Here is a 24,536-nt window from a genome sequence, read left to right as displayed (position 1 = left end):
GGGCTACACCCTCAACATTCCCAAATCTTAACTCCAGCCACTTCAGGTTCAACCTTATCTAGGAGGAATCTTGAAAGCATAGTTAGGGTTAGCCTACCCCAATCCGACCCGCATCCAGAGTTTTCAGACACTTCTCCCGCAGTTTCAAGAAAACTAGTTTTACACAGTCAGGTCCATCACGCGTCTGCTGGGGATGATGGCTTCCTGCATTGCCATCGTTCCCTATACCAGACTGCTACAGTAGTGCCTGCCTCGCCAGTGGTCCCAGTCACAGGGCCACTTGAAAGATCTAGTGTTGTTAGACTGCCAAATTCACCACTCTCTGCAATAGTGGAACACTAGCAGCATCTTGAAGGGGTGGCCTTTTCGAGACCCTGTGCCTCATATCACTTTGACCACAGGCGCATCACAAATGGGTTGGGGTGCTCACCTCCAGGATATGACATTTCAAGGTCTTTAGGATGCCAAACAACAGTCCCTACACATCAGTTACCTAGAACATCAGCCAGTATTCCTAGCACTGAAGACTCCCCTTCCTCACCTGTCTCACAGGATTGTCTTAGTCTGGACGGACAACATGACAGCCACGTATTATTTACAAAAACAGGGGGGACACAGTTTTCACAGCTATCGCACCACTCTCTGACCGTTTGTGATTGGGGTCTTCAACTCCATATTCGCCTGTTGGCAGAGTACCTTCCGGGGACAGAAAACAACTTTACAGACCTGCTCAGCTGATGCAGCAACAAGTTCACAAGTGGAAACTCCACCTGCAAGTGCTCCAGTTTACTTCAAAAGGTGAGTGACTCCTCACATAGACAATTTTGCCACTGTGGAACACTCAAAATGCCCATGTTTCGCCTCCAGGTATCCTCACCCACTATCTAAGGGCAACACTCTGTGGATGAGTTGGTCAGGGATATTTGCCTACACTTTTCCACCTCTCCCTCTCATTCCATTTCTGGCTCGGAAGATCAGGCAAACATCTCTCACCATGATCCTTGCGGCTCCCACCTGGGCAAGTCAGCCTTGGTTCACCACACTACAAGATCTTTCAGTAGTCCCACATGAGAAGCTCCCCAATAGGCCAGACCTTCTCACCCAGAACCACAGGCATCCTGACCCTGTCACTCATCCTTGCACAATGGCTCCTGAAGTCATAGAGTTTGGCTACTTGAGCTTGCCAGCAGAATATGTGGACATTCTCAAAGCGGCACGTAAACTAGAGCCTGTTATGCTGCAAAGTGGAAACGCTTTTTTTGCTACTGCCAATCTAAACGGATTAATCCAATGAAAGCCACAGTACCTGAAATTGTTTGCTATATGCTCCACTTGGAGAAAGCAGATCTCGCCTACACTTCCATTCGCCTACATCTTGCAGCTATAGCTGCATATAATACCAAAACAGACAGCATATTTCTTTATTCAGAATTCCTGTCATAAAGGCTTTTATGGAAGGAATCAAATATGTAATTCCACTCAGGGTACCCCAGCCCCATCCTGGAACCTTAACATTGTCCTCACACAACTCATGGGTCCACCATTTGAACCACTTTACTCATGTCCACTTCAGTTTCTTTAATGGAAAGTCGCTTTCCTAGTTGCCATCACTTCACTCAGGCATGTTAGTGAGCTCCAGGCACTAACCCTGGAAGAACCTTTCTTCCAAATTCATAGGGATAAAGTAGTTCTTCACACTAATCCCATGTTCCTCTCTAAAGTGTTTTCCCAGTTTCACAATAACCAGTCCATTGAACTACCAGTCTTCTTTCCGCAACCAGACTCTGTTGCAGAAAGACCCCTTCACACCTTAGATGTCAAAAGAGCACTTGTACTATATTGATAGAACCAAAGACTTTAGGAAGATAAAGCAACTATAGCTTTTTCGCCCCCTCATAAAGGTAAGCCAATATCCAAATTAGGCATAGCCAGATGGATAGTCTATGTATAGATACTTGTTATGCTAAGGCTTAGAGGCCTTTGCCTGTTACCCCTAGAGCACACTCTATGCTACTAGGAAAAAGGGTGCTACTATAGCTTTTCTAGGTAACATTCCTTTAACTTTAAAACACTGTAAAGGGGTGGGAGGGAATTCCTGTCCGACCTCCCTAAACCAATAATATTCTCACAAAGAGGACAAGGAATGATGTTTGGTGTCAGAACCAGACTAGTTCAAACATCAATATTTTGGAAAAAACAGCCCTCCCCCACAATTTGTGGCATGCTTCATCATAGGGCCCTGCTAATACACTCAGAGATATAAATCCCCTTCGGAGTGGAGGAATAAGGGTGGGGGAACATAAAAGCACATAGGACAAGACCAACAATCATGGCACAGGGACCAAAGACGAACAACAGAAAGAGACATAAAACTGACTCAGGCTGACCATTTATCCTATTTTATTCTGATGCAGCCTGGACAGGATTAAAAATGTTATTGGTTGTGTTTTCAGGAATTAGTTACCTGTACACTCCAATCTCTGTAGAGGGTCAACATGTTTCGGCCTGTTGAAAATGCCAACTTGGGTCATGCGGCCTTCGCCAGGACCTTCGTCCTGTCCCCGTATTTATAAAAGTCCCTACCTGTCTTTTAATCAGGAGGTTCACTGATTCGTGCCGCTCGGTACACTTTTGTTTGTCAGCACACTCAGTTATCTGTGGGAGGAAATTGCCATAATACCCAAACTTCAGTGGAATATGGTATCCAGTAATGTAAATTATCCCCAGACCTTTACCTTAATGTGTAAGGAAAAATAGTTATTAAACTTGTGCATAAAGGTCTCCTAGTTATTATCCCAATATCTTGTAGAAGAAATAAAACTAAACTTAATCCACCCGTGTTGATTAATTATCATAAATATATATATACATATACCCAGGCCCATAGACAGAAATAGAAGGCGTGTGTGTGTGTGTGTACACTTACCAAGTTTCATTAACACTCTTTTTCATCAGAGCCGGGTGGTAGCACCACCCTGTTCACACACTGTATAAGAACAGATCACCATAAATATAATGATTGGGAGTAGCTGTATTTACATAGAGTATGTTTACCTGTTAGGTATTTACAAAAAATGGTTCTGGACTGTCAATAGTCTTTTTTAGAATGTGTCTATTACAGCCGTGGTCCAATGTTTCCGCCCGCCGGCCTGTTGATATTCACTACTTGATATTGCGGACGCCTACTTATATATCATCTCCCCAAATCCTGTCTTTTCAATATAGACATTATGGTTATAAAATAGTCATTCCGCCTGCCTGCCCTTTTATACTGAAATTCAGACTACCCATGTTTTAGTACCGAGTGAACAAGTCGGTCAACCCGGAGAGACGGTTGGCCAGAGCTAGAATGTGGGCAGTGAAAGAACGATCTGTTTTATATAGCCCCAGCCCCCCTCCTACAACAGACATTTTAGTTCCTGCCTGTTATCCAGGGCATGCTGAGATCTGCCCAAGACAACTTTAAGGAGCCAGTCAGTGGTGACATCGAAGGTCAAGAAAAAAATATACCCTTAGCTAGTAACCCTGTCTATATCAGAATCCAGGTTCCCACAGACTCCTTGGTGGTCCACACCGCCCGCAAAAGGTCTTCTGTCAAAGCTTCAGTTGCCCAATGAGGAAAATAAGATTGATTGAGTAGCAGCAGGCACAGTTTCCCATTGGTGCACAGCCAGTTTGGTCGGGTTCCTCTCTAGATATTGCAGGTTTCATTGGAAGGAGATGTAGGAACTGATGAAATACCTTCCAAAGGAGTACATGAAAAGGAAGGAGGAAATAGTGTCTGAGAGCAAGACCTTCTCAAATGGCAGAATTTGTTGTGTTGATGCTGTGGACAGAAGCATTAACATCAGTTCCCTCTTAAGATGGCACTCATGGCTCTATATCTCCGGGTTCAAACCTAGATCCAGCAGCACCCCCAGCCTCCTGTTCGACAGGGAGAATCTCTTTGGGCCACAGGTTGACAAGATGCTTGACAAAATAAACAAGCATTTGCAATGCAACAGGTCTCGCATTTCTCCGAGTTACAGCTATTAGCAGTTGTAAACGCCCAACCGGACTTTTCTTGCCACATTAAATGGAAAAAAAAGAGCACGATTGCGCTGCTACATCTCACTCATAGTGAAGCCTATCGGTAAAAGTGCAATTATCTACGGAACCGACAAAAGTAAAATTAACTATGTAACAGGGTCGATGTCATGCAAAGCGCTCGACTTCTGCCAAGCGAGATCGCGCTGCGAACAAAGATAAAAAGTAGTCCACAAACCGGACGGAAAACAGCGAGCCTCGCAATTTTTCAGTACTTGGTCGCTGCGCTCGAGGAGGGCTAACCACCGGAAAAGGCATGACGTATGCATGCCTTCCACTACTGAAAGCAAGCAGATTTTAACAGGCAAGCCCACGAACCAATGAAAGACCACTGATGTGACATGGACGGGGCTCCGAGCCCTTTTCTAACTCCTAAAGCGTGTCACAAGCGAAACGCATGCGCAAGGCATGCGACGCAGACTCAACCCTAAAAAGGGACACAGAGATTGCACAGTTTGTGATTTCCCTGCAATGGTTGCCCTGCAAATTCAAACTGTTTGAGGTTCCTTTCAAAAGCAACAACCTAGGGTAGGAGCCAAGCCCACTTCACCCGTTCAGCTGCAGATCAACAACCAATGGTAGCACACCTTTAATCAGGATGTTGCTAAGGGCTGCCTCAGGGTGTAAATAGGGGCAACAGAAGAGGCAATGGCAGTTGTAGCTCCATGAAAGGAACTTCAGCCTCCATGCAGTGACTTGATGTGTCTCCTGTTCCCTCTAATTGCACATTGCATGTCACAGAATTGTTTATCTTATTGGGAAGCGATCACATCAGACCAGTGGGTATTATCGGTGGTCCACTACTGCCTAGAACTTCTTACAACCCCTCCTAACATCTAATTTTCCTGACACATCCTCAGCATCAGCAGGGACTATTTCTGTTTCCTCAAGGAAGGGGTCCATGCGCTAATATTAGAGAAAGGGCCTCCACACCAGAAAGAAAGGGCATTTACTTTCTGTACTTTCTCATCCCCAAAAAGGGTTACTTCCTCAGGCCTGTCTTAGACCTTAGGCTTAGACCTTAAGAAATACATCATGCCAGACATTTCTCCATGACTATCCTTGAGGATGTAATTCCTCTGCGCCGTCAAGGTGATTTCTTGACTGCTCACGATCTCCAGGACATTTCCTTTCACTTACCCATCCATCTTCTCCATCACTTGACCTCAGTTTTGGGATAGTGAATCATAAAACCAGTTCAGACAGTACTTAATTACGGGATCCCTATGTCTCTAAGGGTGTTCACAAAGTGCCTTGCATTGATAGCTGCCCACTTGCTAGGAGGGGGAAGGATAATAGCAATGCCTCACCCACACTTAGGCAGCTATCTCCCTGCTCCACGATTTGGAATTCAGCATAAATGACCCAAGTCCCATCTCCAAAACTCAATAGAACCAACTCTTCCTGGCATCCCTGAGCGCAGTTACAGGGAAAGCCTTCTCCAGCCAACAGAGAGTGTTGGCATTTTAGAAGCCGCTGCCTCTTTTTCAGCACTATTGTCAACTCACTCAAAACCATGATTTGCCTTCTAGGGATGATATCCTCTTCCGTCTCCATTGTATATCATGCAAGGCTGCATATGCACACCCTACAAGAGTGCCTCATGGGGCAGTGATCACAGACAGAGGGTCACTAGGAAGATCTAGTGTTTATAAAGGGCAGCACTCACTGGTGACCCTGTTTTGCAAAGTGACGTCATCACCAACTCCTCTCTTACAGGCTGGTGTGCACATCTCAACAACATGATTGTCCATTGGGTGTGGGTCTCCTAGTATTAAACCCAACAGGATGGCAAGTTGTCACTCAGTCTGGAGCCTCTCACCGAGAGACAAGGCCAGATCAGATACCCAGACTGCAGACAGCCCAACCTAATGATCTGGCATCTGAATTCTTAAAATCTGGTTATTTAAGTCTTGCTCATGAACGTATGACCACTCTACAGGAAGTGCATATACCTACTACACAGTCCTGTTATGCCCCAGAGTGGAAGAGATTTCTCCTTCACTGAATCTCCAAACACCTAGACCCCTTGAAACCTAACATCCAGGGCATCATCTGCAGAGGTCAGGCCTGCCCTATACATCAGTATGCTTAGATTTAACTGCAGTTGCAGCCTGCTTCCAAAACAGAATACATTCATCTCTATGGAGGATTCCAGAAGTCAAACCTTTATGGAGGGTCTTGAGAGTGGTAATTCTTCCAACAGTACCACCTGCCCGCATATGTATCCTTAACATAGTTCTGACAAGAACCTTTGCTCTCTTGCACCTCCCAGTTTCTCTCCTGGAAGGTAGGTTTCCTTGTGGCCATCACTTCCTTCAGAGGCATTAGTGAACCACAGGCTCTCACTTTAGAAAACCTTTCATTCAGATTCTTGAACACTTAGTTGATCTTAGAACCAATCTTAAATTTCTCTCCGAGCTGATTATGCACTTTATTCTGTAACAGACTCCTGCAGTCAGACTCTATAACAGGAAGAGCTTTACACACTGTAGACATCAAGGGAGCTCTCATGTATTACATCAACAGGACCAAACCTTTCTCATAAGTCTGACCAGCTCTTTACCACCTTTCAAAGCCTTTCAAAGGACATCCCATCTCAAAGGCTGGCATAGCTAGATGGTTAGTCAAGTGAACCCAGACCTGCATGTACAACCTGCTGCCACAAAGCTGAGAGAGAGGCCTCCCTGTTCCACCCAGGGTGCGCTTCATCTGTAAGAGAGGGGCAACTGTGGTTTTCTTTTACAATCTTTCACCAACTGACATCTGCTGAGCAACTACCAGGTTCATTCTGCACACATTTACCAGACACTATGGTGTGGACTTCCTGGTCCTCCAACGGGCAATTGTTGGCCAGACCGTCTTAAGGACTTCGGGCCACATGTATGTACGTTTGGTTTTGCGACTCGCAAATTGCGAGTCAGAGCGACTCGCAATTTGGGAGTCGCAAAACCTTATGGACAACAGTGTCCATGACACTGTTAGCGATTCGTAAAGGAGGTCGCAAATGCCCACCTCATGAATATTCAGGAGGTGGGTCACAATTTGCGACCCTCTTGAGAATGGCGGCCCTCACACGGATGGTGGCCTGCTGCGGACAGCAGACCACCATGGCTGTGACTGCTTTTCAATAAAGCAGTTTTTTTTTTTTTTTTGTAATGCAGCCCGTTTTCCTTAAAGGAAAACGAGATGCATTACAAAAACAAAAAATTAAAGGTTTTTGTTTCATTTTTTCAGAGCAGGCAGTGGTCCATAGGACCATAGGACCACTAACTGCTCTGAAAAAATGTTTTCAGTGACATTCACAACGGGGAAGGGGTCCCATGTGGACCCATTCCCTTTTGCAAATGGGTTAGCACCCATTTGAAATGGGTGCTAACTGCGATTGTTTTGCGACCGGGTTCGCGGTCACAAAGCAATCTTACATTGCGCTACGAGTCGCAATTAGGAAGGGAACACCCCTTCCTAATTGCGAGTCGCACACCCATTTTGCAATTCGGTAACCAGGTTACCGAATCGCAAAACTGGGTTTGTGCATCGCAATGTGCTTTTTGCTTGTCACAAACAGCGAAATTCTCTGTTTGCTATGTGCAAAAAGCTACCTACATGTGGCCCTTTGTTCCAGACATCTATATTAGGAGCATGCTAGCCACCATGCTATACCAGGGTAATGCTTTAAATTCTGTGCAGAGCAAGTGTATAAACAGCCACACATGTTACAAATGGAACGTGTTACTAATCGTATAAGCATCTGTTCATGGCGTATGGTGCTGTAAATTTTTATCCACCCTTTCTCCTCCATGAAAGCCTCTGTTGATTGTACATCTCATTTATTATTAACCAGTTGACAATACACCTTGTGCACCATGCTACACTCACTCGACATTCAGTCACATTCTCACCTGTTATGCCAAAACAACCAAAGAGGAGTCAGTGCCCATGCACATTAACCACTGAGAGAAGTTACAGAACATCTTGTGACTCTAAAGACTTCTTCAAAGAAAAACAATTTGCAAACACCCGAATCCAGCACTAGATGTCAGTAGTCTGCAGAGCATGTGACTCTACAACACTACATGCTACAAACAGATGCATATTGATTTCAATTTTATATTTTTTCCCTTGTAGGACAAGGAGCCTCGAGGTATCATCCCCTTGGAAAACCTGAGTATCCGAGAAGTGGAAGATGCAAAAAAGCCAGTGAGTTATGGGAACCCATCTAGTGTCTTAGGGGGAGAGTGCAGGGAAACTAGACAATTTGGATACATTTCAATATTTAATGAACTACTGATTTGTGAATTTCTAGTGGCAGGGCTTATCTACCAGGGTTGGAGGGGGGAGAAGGACAGGGTTCACTTCACCACCCTGAAGAGGTACATTTTCACATTTATAGCCTTTAATTTGTGTTTCACCTATGCTCAGCCTGCCTTTCCTACACATGACGGAACAGTGATCAATACGCTTTGAGACTTGATGACTCCTTAACAGTTTGATGCAGAGAAACTTTTAACATGTAAGACTTTTCTTCTCTTCTTTGTGCCATAAGAGAATCGTTTTTTTACTTGACTGTTTTTAATTGAGTGCTCTGACGTTCACAGACAAATTCCTTTCCCGTGACAAGGAAGAAGGAAAGGAAGGGAAATACTGATAGTTCCATGTTTAGCAGAGATTCTGTGTTTTTTGATGGTGAGGAGGGAGGTGGAGCTGGAGAGATGAAAAAAGTACACAACATCACTCCTAGTATTCGGTGATGTTATAGGGGGACAAAGGAATGTGATTATAGCCCTTTGCAGTCTGAATCTGTTCATACACCTCAGGTGTGCACCATTAGCCAGACCCTGACTGTCAGATATGTTTTAGTTGCTTTTTAGTCTTAAAAATCTATTTTTCCGAATGTTGGTAGGCACTTTTCTCCAGTATTGGATCTTTCATAGATTCACATGCTTGAATCATTCCCAGTCGTCGAAGTGGGAGTCCCACGGTAACTTAATAAAGCAGTATATATCACTATCATAGGCTATAATGGCAATGAAAAGGTCAGTGTAATAGCCTATCCGTGTTCTTTATCAAAAAGGGACCAAACTTGAACTATAACCAATCAGGCGACAGCAGCTTCTAGAACACTCCCAACAGAGGCTGAGTCCCTCAGATTTTCTACTGCAAGTTGTGTGATGGGAGTCTCCCTGAGCTCTGCTCAGTTCTTCAGTTTTTACTTCTTTTTGGATCATCCAAGATTATATTTCCTTTTTAATTTCTCTAACCCTGCCACTAATATGTCAGAGTAGCAGAAAACATGGTAAAAGACTTCATAAATATGTCTAACCTTTTCCTCAAAAACTCTCACGTTCTGAGAGATGAGGCTATTACTGGGATTGCAAAATCTTAAATCTGTCACTAATAATAAGGACAGTGAGGATTCCTTCACCTCACAGGAGAGGTCAGAGGGAGACGTTGCACCAGGCTCCCCAGAAGGCGCGAAAAGCCATAATAAGATTTACCATGAGTCTTCATAAGGCACTTCTGACAGAGAAAAATAAAAAAAAAATGGAAAAAGACCTTCAACTCCCTCTTCAACTCTTGACAGTACATCAGCGAGACCCTCATAACCTTACAATGGGGCATCTGAAACCTCCCTGTAAATAATCATTAACCGGAATTACTTTGAGGTAGTTGATGACAGTGTTGACTATTATTACCTCGTCTACGAAGGGCCTCGTCTACGATGGCCTCGTCTACGATGGCCTCGTCTACGAAGGGCCTCGTCTACGAAGGGCCTCATCTGTGAATGGCTTCATCTACGATGGTCATCTATGATGGTCGTCTACGACGGTCATCTACAGTGATTGTCTACGACAGTCATCTACAGTGATTGTCTACGACAGTCATCTACAGTGATTGTCTACGACAGTCATCTACAGTGGTCTATGATGGCCTCATCTACGAAGGGCCTCATCTACGGTGGCCTCATCTATGACGGTCGTCTACGACGGTCATCTACAGTGGTCTATGATGGCCTCATCTACGAAGGGCCTCATCTACGGTGGCCTCATCTATGACGGTCGTCTACGACGGTCATCTACAGTGGCTGTCTACGACGGTCATCTACAGTGGCTGTCTACGACGGTCATCTACAGTGGCTGTCTACGACGGTCATCTACAGTGGTCGTCTACGACGGTCATCTACAGTGGTCGTCTACGACGGTCATCTACAGTGGTCGTCTACGACGGTCATCTACAGTGGTCGTCTACGACGGTCATCTACAGTGGTCGTCTACGACGGTCATCTACAGTGGTCGTCTACGACGGTCATCTACTGTGGTCGTCTACGACGGTCATCTACTGTGGTCGTCTACGACGGTCATCTACTGTGGTCGTCTATGATGGTCATCTACTGTGCTCGTCGACAACGGTCAGCTACAGTGGTCTATGATGGCCTCATCTACGAAGGGCCTCATCTACGGTGGCCTCATCTATGACGGTCGTCTACGATAGTCATCTACAGTGGTCGTCCACAACGGTCATCTACAGTGGTCGTCCACGACGGTCATCTACAGTGGTCGTCTACGACGGTCATCTACAGTGGTCGTCTACGACGGTCATCTACAGTGGTCGTCTACGACGGTCATCTACAGTGGTCGTCTACGACGGTCATCTACAGTGGTCGTCTACGAAGGTCATCTACAGTGGTCGTCTACGACGGTCATCTACAGTGGTCTTCAACGACGGTCATCTACTGTGCTTGTCGATGACAGTCGTCTGGTGCTCGTCGACAAAGGTCGTCTGTGTTGCGCGACGACGGTCATCGACAACGGTCGTTGACAACGGTCGTCTGCGGTAGTAGTCATCGATGGTCGTCTGCGGTGGTCGTCGACAAAGGCCTCATCTACGATGGTCCCCTACAATGGCCTCATCTACGATGGTCGTCTACGACAGCCTCATCTACGATGGTCGTCTACGACAGCCTCATCTACGATGCTCTTCTACGACAGTCATCCACTACAGCCTCATCCCTGATGGTTGTCTATGACATCCTTATCTATGATCGCCATCTATAACAGCCTCATATATGATGGCAGCATCATCTACGACGGTCGCCTACGGCGACCTCCTCTGTGATGGTCGTCTACGACCATCATATATGATGGTCTCTTCTATGGTAGTCACCTGTGACGGATTCATCTACGATGTTCATCTGTGATAGCCTCTTCTGATTGTTGTCTACTACTACGGCCTTGTCTACAGTGACCGAGTCTACGGAACCACATCTACGATGGCCTTGTCTCTGTATATTTTGTCAACGACAGCCTTGTCTATGATTGCATCCTCTATGAAGGCCTCTTTTGCGGCAAAGGCCTCGTCAACAACAAACATTGTCTACATAAGCCTAGTCGTTTACATCCGCCTCGTCGAATTTCATCACAATACAAATTAAGACGAAAAACACACATAATCCAAGACAATTTAGTGTCGAGCATTGTGGTACCAATATGAGCATGTTTTCAACAATCAGTATATTGAGGGGCAATATAAGGAGCAATTACAACACTCCGCCTCCAACTGCAGAGCATGGGTCAGGTCCATGTATCTCATAGTAGAGCTTCAGAGCATATTAGACCTGCAACTGGTGGATTTCCCCACCAGATTTATTTTGGGGGTTTCCATACCTTTCAGAGCGAGCAACCAAACGCTTCCAGTTTCCTATAGGAAACAAGAAATTATTTTGTTTTTTTCTTTATGAATTTAAATAGGAAAGCTGTAAAACCTATTCTAACTGCTTATATATCTAAGTGGAATTACCATCATGAAAAACCCTATTATTCATAATTCCGCCTAACCAGCAAGGACACGTTCTCATCTAGGTCCAGACTACTGTTGTGGGGTTAAATGTCAGCATAGATTGCTCTATAGATAAAGCTTCAATAGTATTCTCACAAATGGCAGGGTCAGTAGTCCTTGGATATTATGGATCAAGGCCACAACATTTAAAATTTGAAGTACAAATATATCTAATATTTTTATAGTAACGTGCAGATGCTCTGTATGCCATGCACGTTGACGACTCCTTGCAAGCAGTCAACGGTGACTCTTGACACTGCATGATTTTTTGGGGCATTACAATTTCAAAGGAAACAATCTTTAGAGGGACCCAAAAAAGACAATTATCCATTGATAAGTACCTGACTTAGCAACCCTCTCAGTAGTACTTAGGCTAGCTTACCTACAGTGACAACGTTCTGGTGCTGATTACACCATCCAGTGGGAAAAATCGTTCTAAAAATGTTGTCATGTATGGCAGAAAATAGCATCGGACAAAATAAGTCCTGGATCTCGTCACATATATATATATATATGTTGCAGTTCACCCAGATTCCTCCATCTCCTTCGGAAGGAAGTGCTAGCTACGCTGACCAAAGGGTCCATAGAGAGAGAGACTCACATTCTCAGCAAGAAACAGACTTCTATTCTTGGTTTTGCCTCAGACAACAGAGGAGTGTCCACCCATCATACACCTCCAGAAATTAACAAGTATTACCAAAGACAATCCTTTTATGTGGGCTCCTTCAGCACAGGATTTATATTTTTGTTTTTGCATTCCCACTCATCAGAGTTCTTCCATTTGGCTTTGGATCAGCTTTTTCAGCAAGGGTTTCCCCAACTTCTATAACTCGTTGATAAAAGCACCAACGGCATTTCAAGTGTCCAAGGCCACAGAGGCTTGCCTAAAGTTGTTTCACAGGCTGTCTCCTTGTGAATTATCTGATATAATCAACTCCTCCATCAACGAAGATACTTTCTGTTCAGTAAGCTTTTGGGCGTCATGTCCTCAGCGGTCAATATGATCACTCTTGTATGCCTGAAAATGAATGCTTTGCAGGAGCAGTTACAAAAACAATGAATTCAATCAAACAAATAATTTCAGGGCCCGGTGAATTTTCACATAGGTATGATGGAAGCTCTAGTCTGGTAGTCTCAGACTACAAATACTTCCTTGGAAAGCTGGGGCAGTCATCCACAGAACCTCTAATTCAAGGAAATTAGTCTCTGCTCCGGAAGAGCATACATATTCCTCCCCTAGATTTCAAAGCCATCTGTTCGGTCTCCAAATTTTCCTGCCAATGTAGCAGAGTCTTCGGTGTTAGTTTGCAAAGGGCAGTACTACCAGCATGCAATATGTGAATAAACGAAGCGGCACAAGTCCTTTGGCGCTGTCCAAGGAAGACCAGGAAATTTGATGTCAGCTAATGACACACAGGATAACTCTTCGGGTGAACATATTCCCCGGACTAGAAATCTTATAGCAGACATGCTAAACAAAACTGGAAATAGCCTCCAAGAAGGGGAATTTAATCATTTGGCTCTAAGTATGATCTTCTTGTTCTGGGCAAACTGGCTCTGCATCCCTCTGCAACAAACAAAACCTGCAAATGCCAGTTCTATACAAGTTGGCATCCACATCCAGGATCTTGGTGGAATGCCTTTCGACAGGTGCGCCAGGATCTGTACTTACCTTTTTCCCCAATACCTTTAATACCAACGGTTCTCACCAAGGGGAAAGCAAAGCAGTGTTCTCTTGTCCTGATAGCCCTCAAGTGGCTAGTTCAGCATTGCTACACTGAGCTTCTCCTGCTATCAGAATACAATCACATTCACCTACCAACATTCTGTAAACCTTTGACGATAACCTAAGGCCAGACCCTTCATTCTGACCGGACTTCCCTCCTCTTAGGCGCACAGCTCCTAATACCATCAGTCCAAAGATCTCATTATTCCTCAGTATTGCAGGTGTATTCTCTCTAAGTCGAGGAGGAAGCCACGATAAGGACACGTAAACTTTAATGGATACGTTTCTGCCTGTGGCGCCAGAAAATCAAACCTACATCCTCTACTAGCATAATTTGGCAAATTGCTATCCTATCTCCTATAACTAGCTCAGTCACAGTTGGTACATGCGCCCGTTAAGATACAGCTTACAGCAATATCAAGATATAGCTGCTCATCACATATTTTACTTTCTACTCTTGCAGAATCATCAAATAATTAATAAAAGATTCATTGTTTTCCTACAGGAAGGGCTGCTTCCTCGGATTGGCACCTGAACATACTTCTATTTCAACTCTTCATGAGTTTATTCAAACTCATTCTCAGAGCAGACTTCATATTTCTCGCATGGAAGGTCGTCTTGTTACTAGCGCTCACCTCAAAAAGTAGGGTAGAGAAGATGCAGGCTTTCAACACAAAAGCCTTCTTGTGTCCCACAGGCAATTTAGTTCTTCTCTGAACCAATCCACAGATTTATTCCAATGGTTCCGTCATATTTTGCCTCAATGAACCTATTATTTTTCGGACTTTTTCTCCTGAATTCAACATCACCAGCTGAGAGGTCTATTCATACTCTAGGTATCAAGTGATATCTAACATTTCTACTTACATCGTACTAAACAACTCATGTGAACTGACCAACTGTTGGACTCCGATAGTCACACTCGTAAAGGTGCTCCAGTCACTATGGCAACATCGCTGAATGAATTTCAGCTGCAGTCCAGTTCTGCCACTCAAACTAGCAATCCCCTCACAGAGAAAAGTAGGGTGCATTCAACTGGGGCAGTCTCACTTCAAATTCTTTGTTTGTGTAAGTACCTCTGGAGAAGATATGTCGTGATGCGACTTGGAAAAGTGTGCATATTATTTATACAGCATTATTACCTGGAATCGGAGCAGCACAGTCATACAGCAGTTAAATTAGTTTTACTATACCACTTATTTCATTAAGGGGAGCCTCTTTTGGTTCTATGTGTTTATGTATTCATGTGGATTTTAATGTATGTTCGATGGCATGTGTAGCTGCAGATACACATGCTGTGCACTGTTCCTGCCATCTAGTGTTGGGCTCGGAGTGTTACAAGTTGTTTTTCTTCGAAGAAGTCTTTTTGAGTCACAGGACCGAGTGACTCCTCCCTTTCGGCTCCATTGCGCATGGGCATCGACTCCATCTTAGATTGTTTTCTTTCCGCCATCTGGTTCAGACGTGTTCGTCTTCGCTCCGTGATTCGAATCAGGAAAGTTTAAGAAATCATCGAAAATCTGTCGATATTGTTGCATTCGGGACCGGGTTTTCTATAGATACCTCGGCACCGACGAGACAACCGCTTCGGCGGCCCTTCGGGGCTTCCGCACCCAACCGAGGCCTGGTCGTCTCGGCCACACCCGTCGTCGAAGACTCATGGACCGGACCCCCTTCCGTTTCTGTCTGATGTGCCACGCCAAGTATCCTTATACAGACCAGCATCGGGTCTGTAATCTGTGTTTGTCACCGGAACACAGAGAGGATACCTGTGAGGCCTGAAAGGCTTTTCGGTCGAAGAAGATCTTGAGAGATCGACGATCAAGGCGCTTGCAGATGGCATCGAAATCGACACAACACCTAACGTCGAGGAAGAAGAGATGGCTGTCTCGATCCAGGGTTCAGAATCTGACGACTCCGAACGAGACCGACCACCGACGGCAGGACAAAAAGTGAGTACGCCTGCCCCGACCCAGCCCCAAAGTCAGTCGAAAAAACAGAAGGCCTCGGGGACGCCACTGCCGGAGGGCCATGGCTCGACCCACAAGGTGACCAAATAACATCTTCGGCACCGAAAAAGGCCAAGATCATGCCGAAGTCTTCCGACTCGGGTTGAGAAACCGGCACCGAAAAGAGTCGACATCGATTGGTCGAATTGAATAAGCCTCAAAAGAGCCTCTCGGAGCCGAGACCAACTGTATCCATGGGTATTTCGGTACCGAAAAAAACGTCTTCGGAGATGAAAAAGACTTCTTATACAGAAGAACATGGGCTCTCCCAACAACTTAAAGAGAGGCACAGGTTTGAGCAGGAGCTGGATGTGGAGGAGTTTGACCAAAGTCAACCAAGGTTACAAATCCAGAAGGACACTGGAAAAATTCAAACCATCCCTCCGCTCAAGTTTAAAAGGAAATTGGCCTTTCACGCAGAGACTGAAACTGAGCAGCCAAGAGCAAAGGTGGTTAGAGAAAGGTCACCAACTCCACATTTCACACCAGAGATGTCGCCACCACACTCGCCACAAGGGACGAGGTCACCAGCTGGCACACCAACTGCACAGTCACCCACACATACTGTGCAGACACAGGATGATGCAGATCCCTGGGACCTCGACAACCCACCAGTTTCGGACAACAGTCCTGAGTGTTATCCCTCAAAGCCATCTCCTCCAGAGGATAGCACATCCTACACGCAAGTACTAGCCAGGGCTGCGACATTCCATAATGTCACTATGCACTCAGAACCAGTGGAGGATGACTTTCTTTTCAGTACACTGGCGTCCACACATGCATCATACCAAAGCCTCCCAATGTTACCAGGCATGCTTAAGCATGCACAGCAAGTCTTACAAGAACCGGTCAAGGGAAGAGCCATTACACCGTGGGTGGAGAAAAAATATAAACATCCCCCATCGGACCCTGTGTTTATTACACAGCAGCTCCCTTCGGACTCTGTGGTAGTGGGAGCCATAAGTAAGCGGGCAAATTCACAATCGTCAGGGGATGCGCCACCTCCTGATAAAGAAAGCTGCAAATTCGACGCAGCAGGGAAGAGAGTGGCGTCGCAGGCGGCCAACTAGTGGCGTATCGCCAATTCACAGGCCCTCCTCGCCCGTTACGACCGAGCCCATTGGGACGAAATGCACAATATTATTCAGCATTTACCAAAAGAACTTCAAAAAAGGGCTCAACAGATGGTTGAGGAGGGACAGGCCATCTCCAACAACCAAATCCGTTCTGCACTGGACTGTGCCAATACAGCAGCAAGAACTGTAAACACAGCAGTTACCATCAGGCATGCATGGATACGCAGTTCTGGTTTCAAACCAGAAATACAGCAAGCGATATTAAACATTCCGTTCAACCAGCAGCAACTATTTGGGCCGGAGATGGACACTGCAATAAAAAAAATGAAGAAGGACACAGACACGGCCAAAGCCATGGGTGCGATCTACTCTTCCGAGTATAGGGGAACCTATAGGAAGCCACAGTTTTGGGGAGGGTTTAGACAGCAACCCTCAGAGCCATCCACCTCCCAAACAAAACCCACCTACCAGTCACAATATCAGAGAGGGGGGTTTTGTGGTTCATAAAGGGGACAATACCCAAGAGCAAGGGGAAAATTTCAGCCTGCCACGCAGACCCCCAGTAACAAGCAGTGGCTTCAATGTCACACTTCCCCAACACACATCACACGTGGGGGGAAGATAAACAAAATACCACAAACATTGGTCAGACATAACCACGGACACATGGGTTCTATCAATTATCCAACATGGTTACTGCATAGAGTTCACACATTTCCCTCCAGATGTTCCCCCAAGGACGCACAAACTGTCAGCACAACCTCTAGACCTACTACAAATAGAGGTGCAAGCACTATTAACAAAACAAGCCATAGAACTAGTACCACACCATCAAAAAGGAACAGGGATTTACTCCCTATACTTCCTTATTCCCAAAAAAGACAAAACACAAAGACCAATTTTAGATCTCAGGACGTTAAACCTCTTCATCAAATCAGATCAGTTCCACATGGTCACACTACAAGATGTAGTTCCCTTGCTAAAACGGGAAGAATACATGGCAACACTGGATTTAAAGGATGCGTATTTCCACACACCCATCCATCTGTCTCTCAGGAAATACCTCAGATTTGTCATACAGGGCAAACACTAACAATTCAAAGTATTGCCCTTCGGGATAACAACAGCGCCCAGAGTATTTACAAAATGCCTCGCTGTAGTAGCAGCTCATATAAGGAGACATCACATGCACGTATTCCCATATCTCGACAATTGGCTAATAAAAGCCAACACTCAACACTGGTGTCAAAGTCACACACAATATGTAATAGATACTCTACACAAACTAGGGTTTTCTATAAATTACCAAAAATCTCACTTCCAGCCATCCCAAATACAACAATACTTGGGAGCCACACAACACTCAAACAGCAATTGCCACTCCAAGCCCACAAAGAGTTCAATCGTTTCAAAATATAGTGTCAAGCATACATCCAAACATACAGTACACAGTCAGGTTTGTAATGAAACTACTAGGCATGATGTCCTCATGCATCGCTATTGTCCCAAACGCACGGCTACACATGCGGCCCTTACAACAGTGCCTAGCAAAACAATGGATGCAGGCACAGTGTCAACTTCAAGATCTAGTGTTGATAGACTGCCAAACACACTCTTGGCTTCAATGGTGGAACCCTGTAAATTTAAACAAAGGGCGGCCATTTCAAGACCCAGTGCCTCATGCCATTATTACATCAGATGGTTCCATGATTGGGTGGGGAGCACACCTCAACAATCACAATATACAAGGTCAATGGGACAATCAACAAAAACAACTTCACATAAATCACTTAGAACTACTAGCGGTCTCCCTAGCACTAAAAGCTTTTCAACCCCTTCTAGTCCACAAACACATTCTTGTCTAAACAGACAATATGACAACAATGTACCATCTAAACAAACGGGGGGGGCACACTCGTCACAACTATGCCTCCTAGCACAAAAGATTTGGCATTAGGCAATTCACAACAACATTTGTCTGATAGCACAATATATACCAGGCATTCACAATCAGTTAGCCGACAATCTCAGTCGGAATCACCAACAAACTCATGAGTGGGAAATACATCCCCAGATTCTACAAGATTACTTCCACCGCTGGGGAACACCAGACATAGATCTGTTTGCCACACAACAAAACGCAAAATGCCAAAACTTGGCATCCAGATACCCACACCCTCAGTCCAAGGGCAATGCTCTATGGATCAATTGGTCAGGGATATTTGCTTACGCTTTTCCCCCTCTCCCACTCATTCCTTTCCTAGTCAACAAACTGAGTCAAAACAAACTCAAACTAACTCCACACTGTTGGACTTCTCAGTAGTACCTCACATCAAACTCCCAAACAGACCAGATCTGTAAACATGATCAGACACCCCAATCCAGCATCGCTCAACCTAGCAATCTGGCTCCTGAAGTCTTAGAATTTGGCTATCTAAACCTTTGAAATGAGTGTATGGAAGTCATTAAACAGGCAATAAAACCGACAACAAGGCATTGTCATGCTAATAAAAGGAAAAGATTTGTTTGCTACTGCCAAGCAAATCAAATCACACCATTAGATGCCTCCATACAAAACTTACTACACCTATAAAAAGCAAATCTAGCTTTTTCTTCCATCAAAATTCACCTCACTGCAATCTCTGCTTATCTGCAGATTAAACATACAAAATCACTTTTTAGAATCCCAGTTATTAAAGCCTTTATGGAAGGACTGAAAAGGATCATACCTCCAAGAACCCCACTAGTACCCTTGTGGAATCTTAATATTGTACTTACACGACTCATGGGCCCACCTTTTGAACCCATGCATTCTTGCCAGATCTAATTCTTAACTTGGGAGGTAGCTTTTCTAATAGCCATCACTTCACTATGAAGAGTTAGCGAAATACAGGCGTTCACTATCGGAGAACCATTTATACAAGTACACAAACATAAAGTGGTTCTCCGTACAAATCCCAAATTTCTACCAAAAGTTATTTCACTGTTTCATCTAAACCAAAAAGTAGAGCTCCCAGTCTTCTTCCCACAGCCAGACTCGGTAACAGAAAGAGCACTGCATACATTAGACATAAAAAGAGCGCTAATGTATTACATAGACGGGGGCGTGGCCAACATGGCGACCAGAGCAGCAGCGTTAACTGCAGCTTTGAGTCTGGCCCACTATAAACATCCTGAATACGGCGCCTATCAGCTTCCTCACGATAGGCGCCGTCTGCCAAAACCACCCAGGACCGGCATCCAGAGCAGCGACCCTCTCTGAGCCGCTGGATTGCCTCGCACACCGCTGAGGGACTCGCTGCCTGCTAAATCGCCACCCGTGACCGCAACTGGGAGCGCGCCGCTCGAAGCCGCGGGCAAGCTCCACGCCCCGGCCCTCTGGCGCTCGGCGCGGGGCTGTGGAGAGCTAAGAGGCGCCGGGGATTGATCGGACCCACGCCCCAGAGGCTGCGCTGAGGTGAAGCGCTCAAGTGCAGCCCCCCCCCCCTTGAGACTGTGGCTCCATCGTAGCGCTGAAACTGGCTTGGGTCCCAGCGCCGTGTGTTGTGGCGGCCTTCTGTGGCGCTGGGGCCCTTCGGCCCGTGTTACTTTCTCTCCAGCTGGGCATCGCCTCCCCCTCTTTTTTTGGGGGGGGGGGGGGGGCCGGTAAGCTCCTGTGAGTGTGGATGAGGCCCCCGTGGCGCTAGAATATCACGCCTGTGCTGAGCTGGGCCTGTACAGGCTGAGGCCCCCAAGACTCGACAAGTGGCCTGCGCGCTGCTGTGATGAGGCCACTAACGCGCCTGCACCAACCGGAGTAACCAAGTTGGAGACCCCCAGCAGGGCCCCAAGCGCCTACACGAGGCTGCAGTGGGCTGCACACCCTTCGGCGACACCGACCGAGTCGCGGTGTGGTGGCAGACTGCTATCCCTCCCCTTTTGGAGCCTGCCCACGCATAGTGAACAGCAACGGAAATGGGGCGCGAGAGTCGCTATCGCTGGCCCCAATGGGGCATCTTCCTCATTGCTGACCCGCTTGTGCTGCGACGACCCACTGTAATCACGGCATGCTGAGGCACTGGTTTGGTGCGCCCACTGCCTACACAGAGTACTCCTCACATTCTGGGCACATCACCGCCCTGGCACTGGGTTCATCATCACAGTGTGTCATAGCACTGGCACACGATATATCTAGCTCCAGACTGGGATCCGTAGATAAGGTGAGAACGCTGTGCAGCGCTAAAATACAACGCCAAACCCTGGGTCTCAAATAGCATGCCTCACTAGCACTAATTTCTATGCCTGCCACCGGAAAGGTAAGGTGGTAACCCCACCCTCTGCAAGACATTAATCGCCTAATCGTGCTTATACTACTAGTGGCCCCCCAGTGCTTTGGACACCAAATGGGTAAACCGAAAACCCCACGTGCACCCCCGGGCAATATGGATACCAGCGCCCCCCCTTCCTCAGAGATCCAATGTGCCAAGCAACTAGCTCTGCAGAAGATGGAGCTAACCTTGCAAACACACACAACACAGTTCGAAAAGATTTTACAAGCTATCCTTGACACTAAGTCCACCCTGGAAGCCAAAATTGGCTCAGTGGCAGAAGAAGTCAACGTACTGCGTGCAGACCAACATGCGTTGGCTGACAGGGTGAAGGAACTGGAAAAAGACAACATATCCCTCCCTTTGAATGTGAAAAACCTTCACGCACAGGTGACTCATCTAACAACTGAAATCGAAGACTTAAAACGCAGGGCAGAGGACGCAGAGGGAAGATCACGACGTTGGAACATCCGACTAGTTGGGTTCCCTGAGCGCGCTGAGGGCCCTTGCACGGAACTCTTTGTGGAACAATGGCTCGCGGACACAATTCTCAAAGATAATATCCCGAAGTTCTTCTCAATTGAGCATGCCCACAGGGTCCCAGGCAGGCCCCTCCCCCCGCCGGGGACACAACCCCAAACGCTGATAGCAAGACTTCTGAGCTATCGTGACAGAGGCCTTATCCTACAACTATTCCATAAGTCAGGGCCCATACAATTTGAAAATGCCGAGATCACAGCTTATCCAGATTACACAGCGGAGGTGCAAAAGAAACGTAGCTCCTTCTACCGGGTTAAGGAACGTCTTTGTGAACATAACATCAAATACGCACTGCTGTTCCCGTCCAGACTACGTTTGCAAGATGACACATGTACACTCTTCTTCACTGCACCAGAAGATGCTTGGACCTGGCTACACGCTAAAGACCTGGCCGACCCAGTGGCCACCAATAACCCCATGGAACAATGGTCCTCTCCCAAAACTAGACGTAGGCAAAGTAAAAAACAACGCGGCAAACCGACACTCGAACAATCTTGTACTGAACGTTCTTTCCTCCTGCAGGGTACGACCCGCTTTGTCAACACTTCACCGACAACCCTGTCCACTCAAACCGAAGGGGAACTAGACCACGTATTAAACTCAGATTTGTCGGATTCTGATCGAGGCCCTACTCTTACTCCACACACGGCAGACGACATTTGTTAAACAACTAAGAACTAAACCTCCGAGTGCTTGGCGCTGTGCTCACCCCACTATGCTACGACCTGCTTGGTTCAGTTGTCTGGGGCCTGTGAGGCGAAGCCACGAGTCCCTCAACATAACATTTTAGTCAATCATGGTCCTGGGTGGCGAGTCCCACAGCAAGTGCCACTCGGGCCAGGCAACCCAATGACTTGGAACCAATGTTCGCCAGCGCCCCCCACTCCATATGGACTGTTCCTTCTCGTTGGCAACTACCGGAACTTTTTCTAGCCTTGCCACAACCGCAGTTGAAGTTATATATAGTTATTATTTACTATTTCATTCATTGGTCTAATCCCAAACTGTTCAGCAAGGACCACGTTCATATTAAACCATGTCACACTTGCCATACCAACAAAACCATGCTTACCAATAAAAGAGGCGTGACCTAGCTAACCCCGGAGGGCAATGGGCACATCCCAACTGCAAGAAGGGGGGATGACACACATCACCTTCGCCCAGCGAAACCTAAAAAAAACCATGACCTGACAAACTCAACAATATACCCCAAAATATAAGATACTTACATGGAATATTAGAGGCATGGCAGCAACGCGTAAGAGGCATCGGATTTACACTTTTCTTAGGAGTCATCAGGTACACATAGCCCTAATGCAAGAGACACATCTATCTTAATTCACACTGGAAAGTACACAGTCAGAATGGAAAGGGCAACTATACGGCACCACATCTTCAACATTTGCTCCTGGGGTGGCGATTTGGATCGCTCCAGGGGTCCCATTCGCCATGTCTCGAACGCAAAGCAACCCAAACGGTAGATACGTGATATTAGAAGGCGACCTAGACGGCTCCCCCTAGCACTGATAGCGCTATATGCCCCGAATACAAATCAACTTGACTTTCTGAGTACACTTACCACTGGCAACCTTAGCGACCCTATGGTGGATTGCATATGGGGAGGGGACTTTAACTTTGTCTTAAACACTCAAATAGACCGCTCTTTTCCCCCACTCGACATTGATCCGTCTACCCGTGCATCTATGGATCTGTCTAAGTGGGTCTCCAACAATGGCTTGAGAGACATTTGGAGGTTGGGACACCCCACTAACCGCGAATTCCCCTGTGCACAGATTGTATACCAGGATAGACATGCTCTTTACATCCGTATCCGTAACTCCAAAAGTAAACGCATCCAAGTACCTAGCCCGCTCTATCTCCGATCATAACCCGCTTTATATAACTTTAGATTGGGGCCGCACCCACCCTCGCATACCAACTTGCCAGCTGCAAACAGAAGCCCTCACTGACCCTCCCTTTCATGCGGAATTAGCCAAGTGCCTACCTGAGTATTTCTCCCTGAACAAAAACACAACATCAACTCGTGCTACTGAATGGGATGCCCACAAAGTTGTAATACGCGGACACTGCCTTGCAGCCACAGTAGGGGTTAGGAAGACACTCACCAGAGAACTGCAGGCACTAGAGACCAAGCTCCGCAAAGCTGAGGTAGAAGCCTCCCGGAATGAATCTACATTTGCTGCACTCAACTCGCTCAGAGCTAACTACAGAGAGCAGCCTCTAGGTTAAGCAAACATGACTATAGACACTACATGACAAAACAACATGCTGAGGGAGACAGGTCTGGCAGACTGTTAGCATGGTTGATTCGCCAACCAACACAATCCTCCCCCATAGGCGCGATACGTTTGAATTCGGGTAACATCATCAACACCCAGGTGGAAATAAATGAGGCCTTCTTTGGCATACTATCGTGCTCTATGTACACCTCCTCCCCATCCAACCGAACAGCAATTAGCTGAAATTCTGTCGGCGGTTCCCCTAAATCAACACCTCATCAACAATACAGATACTATAGATGGTCCCATTACTATAGAAGAACTCCGCCTAGTCCTATCACAAATGGCTCGCAGTAAAACCCCAGGATCAGATGGCTTGCCGGTAGAGTATTTTGGCTCCCATGCTGCTCTCCTCTTACTACCACTATTAGAGGTATTCAATGAAGCACGAAATAAGCTACAACTCCCTGATTTCATGTGCGAAGCCCTGATAGTCGTGCTCCCAAAACCAGGGCGTGACCCCCTAGACGTGAAATCGTATAGACCACTTTCCCTATTGTAGACAAAATAAATACACTGTTCCTGGCAGAAAAGAAGGGAAACCCTAAGGTTTTTGACAATGTTCAGCATTCCGTCCATCACTTGTTGTTTTTGCTTTGTCGCCCTAAGTGGGAAGGGTATGCCCAGACGTGGGTCCCGTGCTTCCCATGCCACTG

The 24,536-nt window shown here is 46.2% G+C and overlaps 1 protein-coding gene across 3 annotated transcripts in view; it reads left to right on the top strand.

Annotated features, from left to right (window-relative positions):
* Window positions 1–24,536, top strand: part of CYTH1 (cytohesin 1) — a 670,960-nt gene that overhangs the window by 546,539 nt on the left and 99,885 nt on the right. For all 3 annotated transcript variants that reach the window (XM_069199671.1, XM_069199670.1, XM_069199672.1), the window contains exon 11: window positions 8,215–8,286. In XM_069199671.1, coding sequence (XP_069055772.1) covers window positions 8,215–8,286 — 72 coding nt within the window. The remainder of the gene's footprint in view (window positions 1–8,214; window positions 8,287–24,536) is intronic.

This window comes from Pleurodeles waltl, chromosome 7 (assembly GCF_031143425.1).
Source record: "Pleurodeles waltl isolate 20211129_DDA chromosome 7, aPleWal1.hap1.20221129, whole genome shotgun sequence".
In the NCBI taxonomy this organism is placed as follows: domain Eukaryota; kingdom Metazoa; phylum Chordata; class Amphibia; order Caudata; family Salamandridae; genus Pleurodeles; species Pleurodeles waltl.
This window is presented reverse-complemented; position numbering and strand designations above follow the sequence as displayed.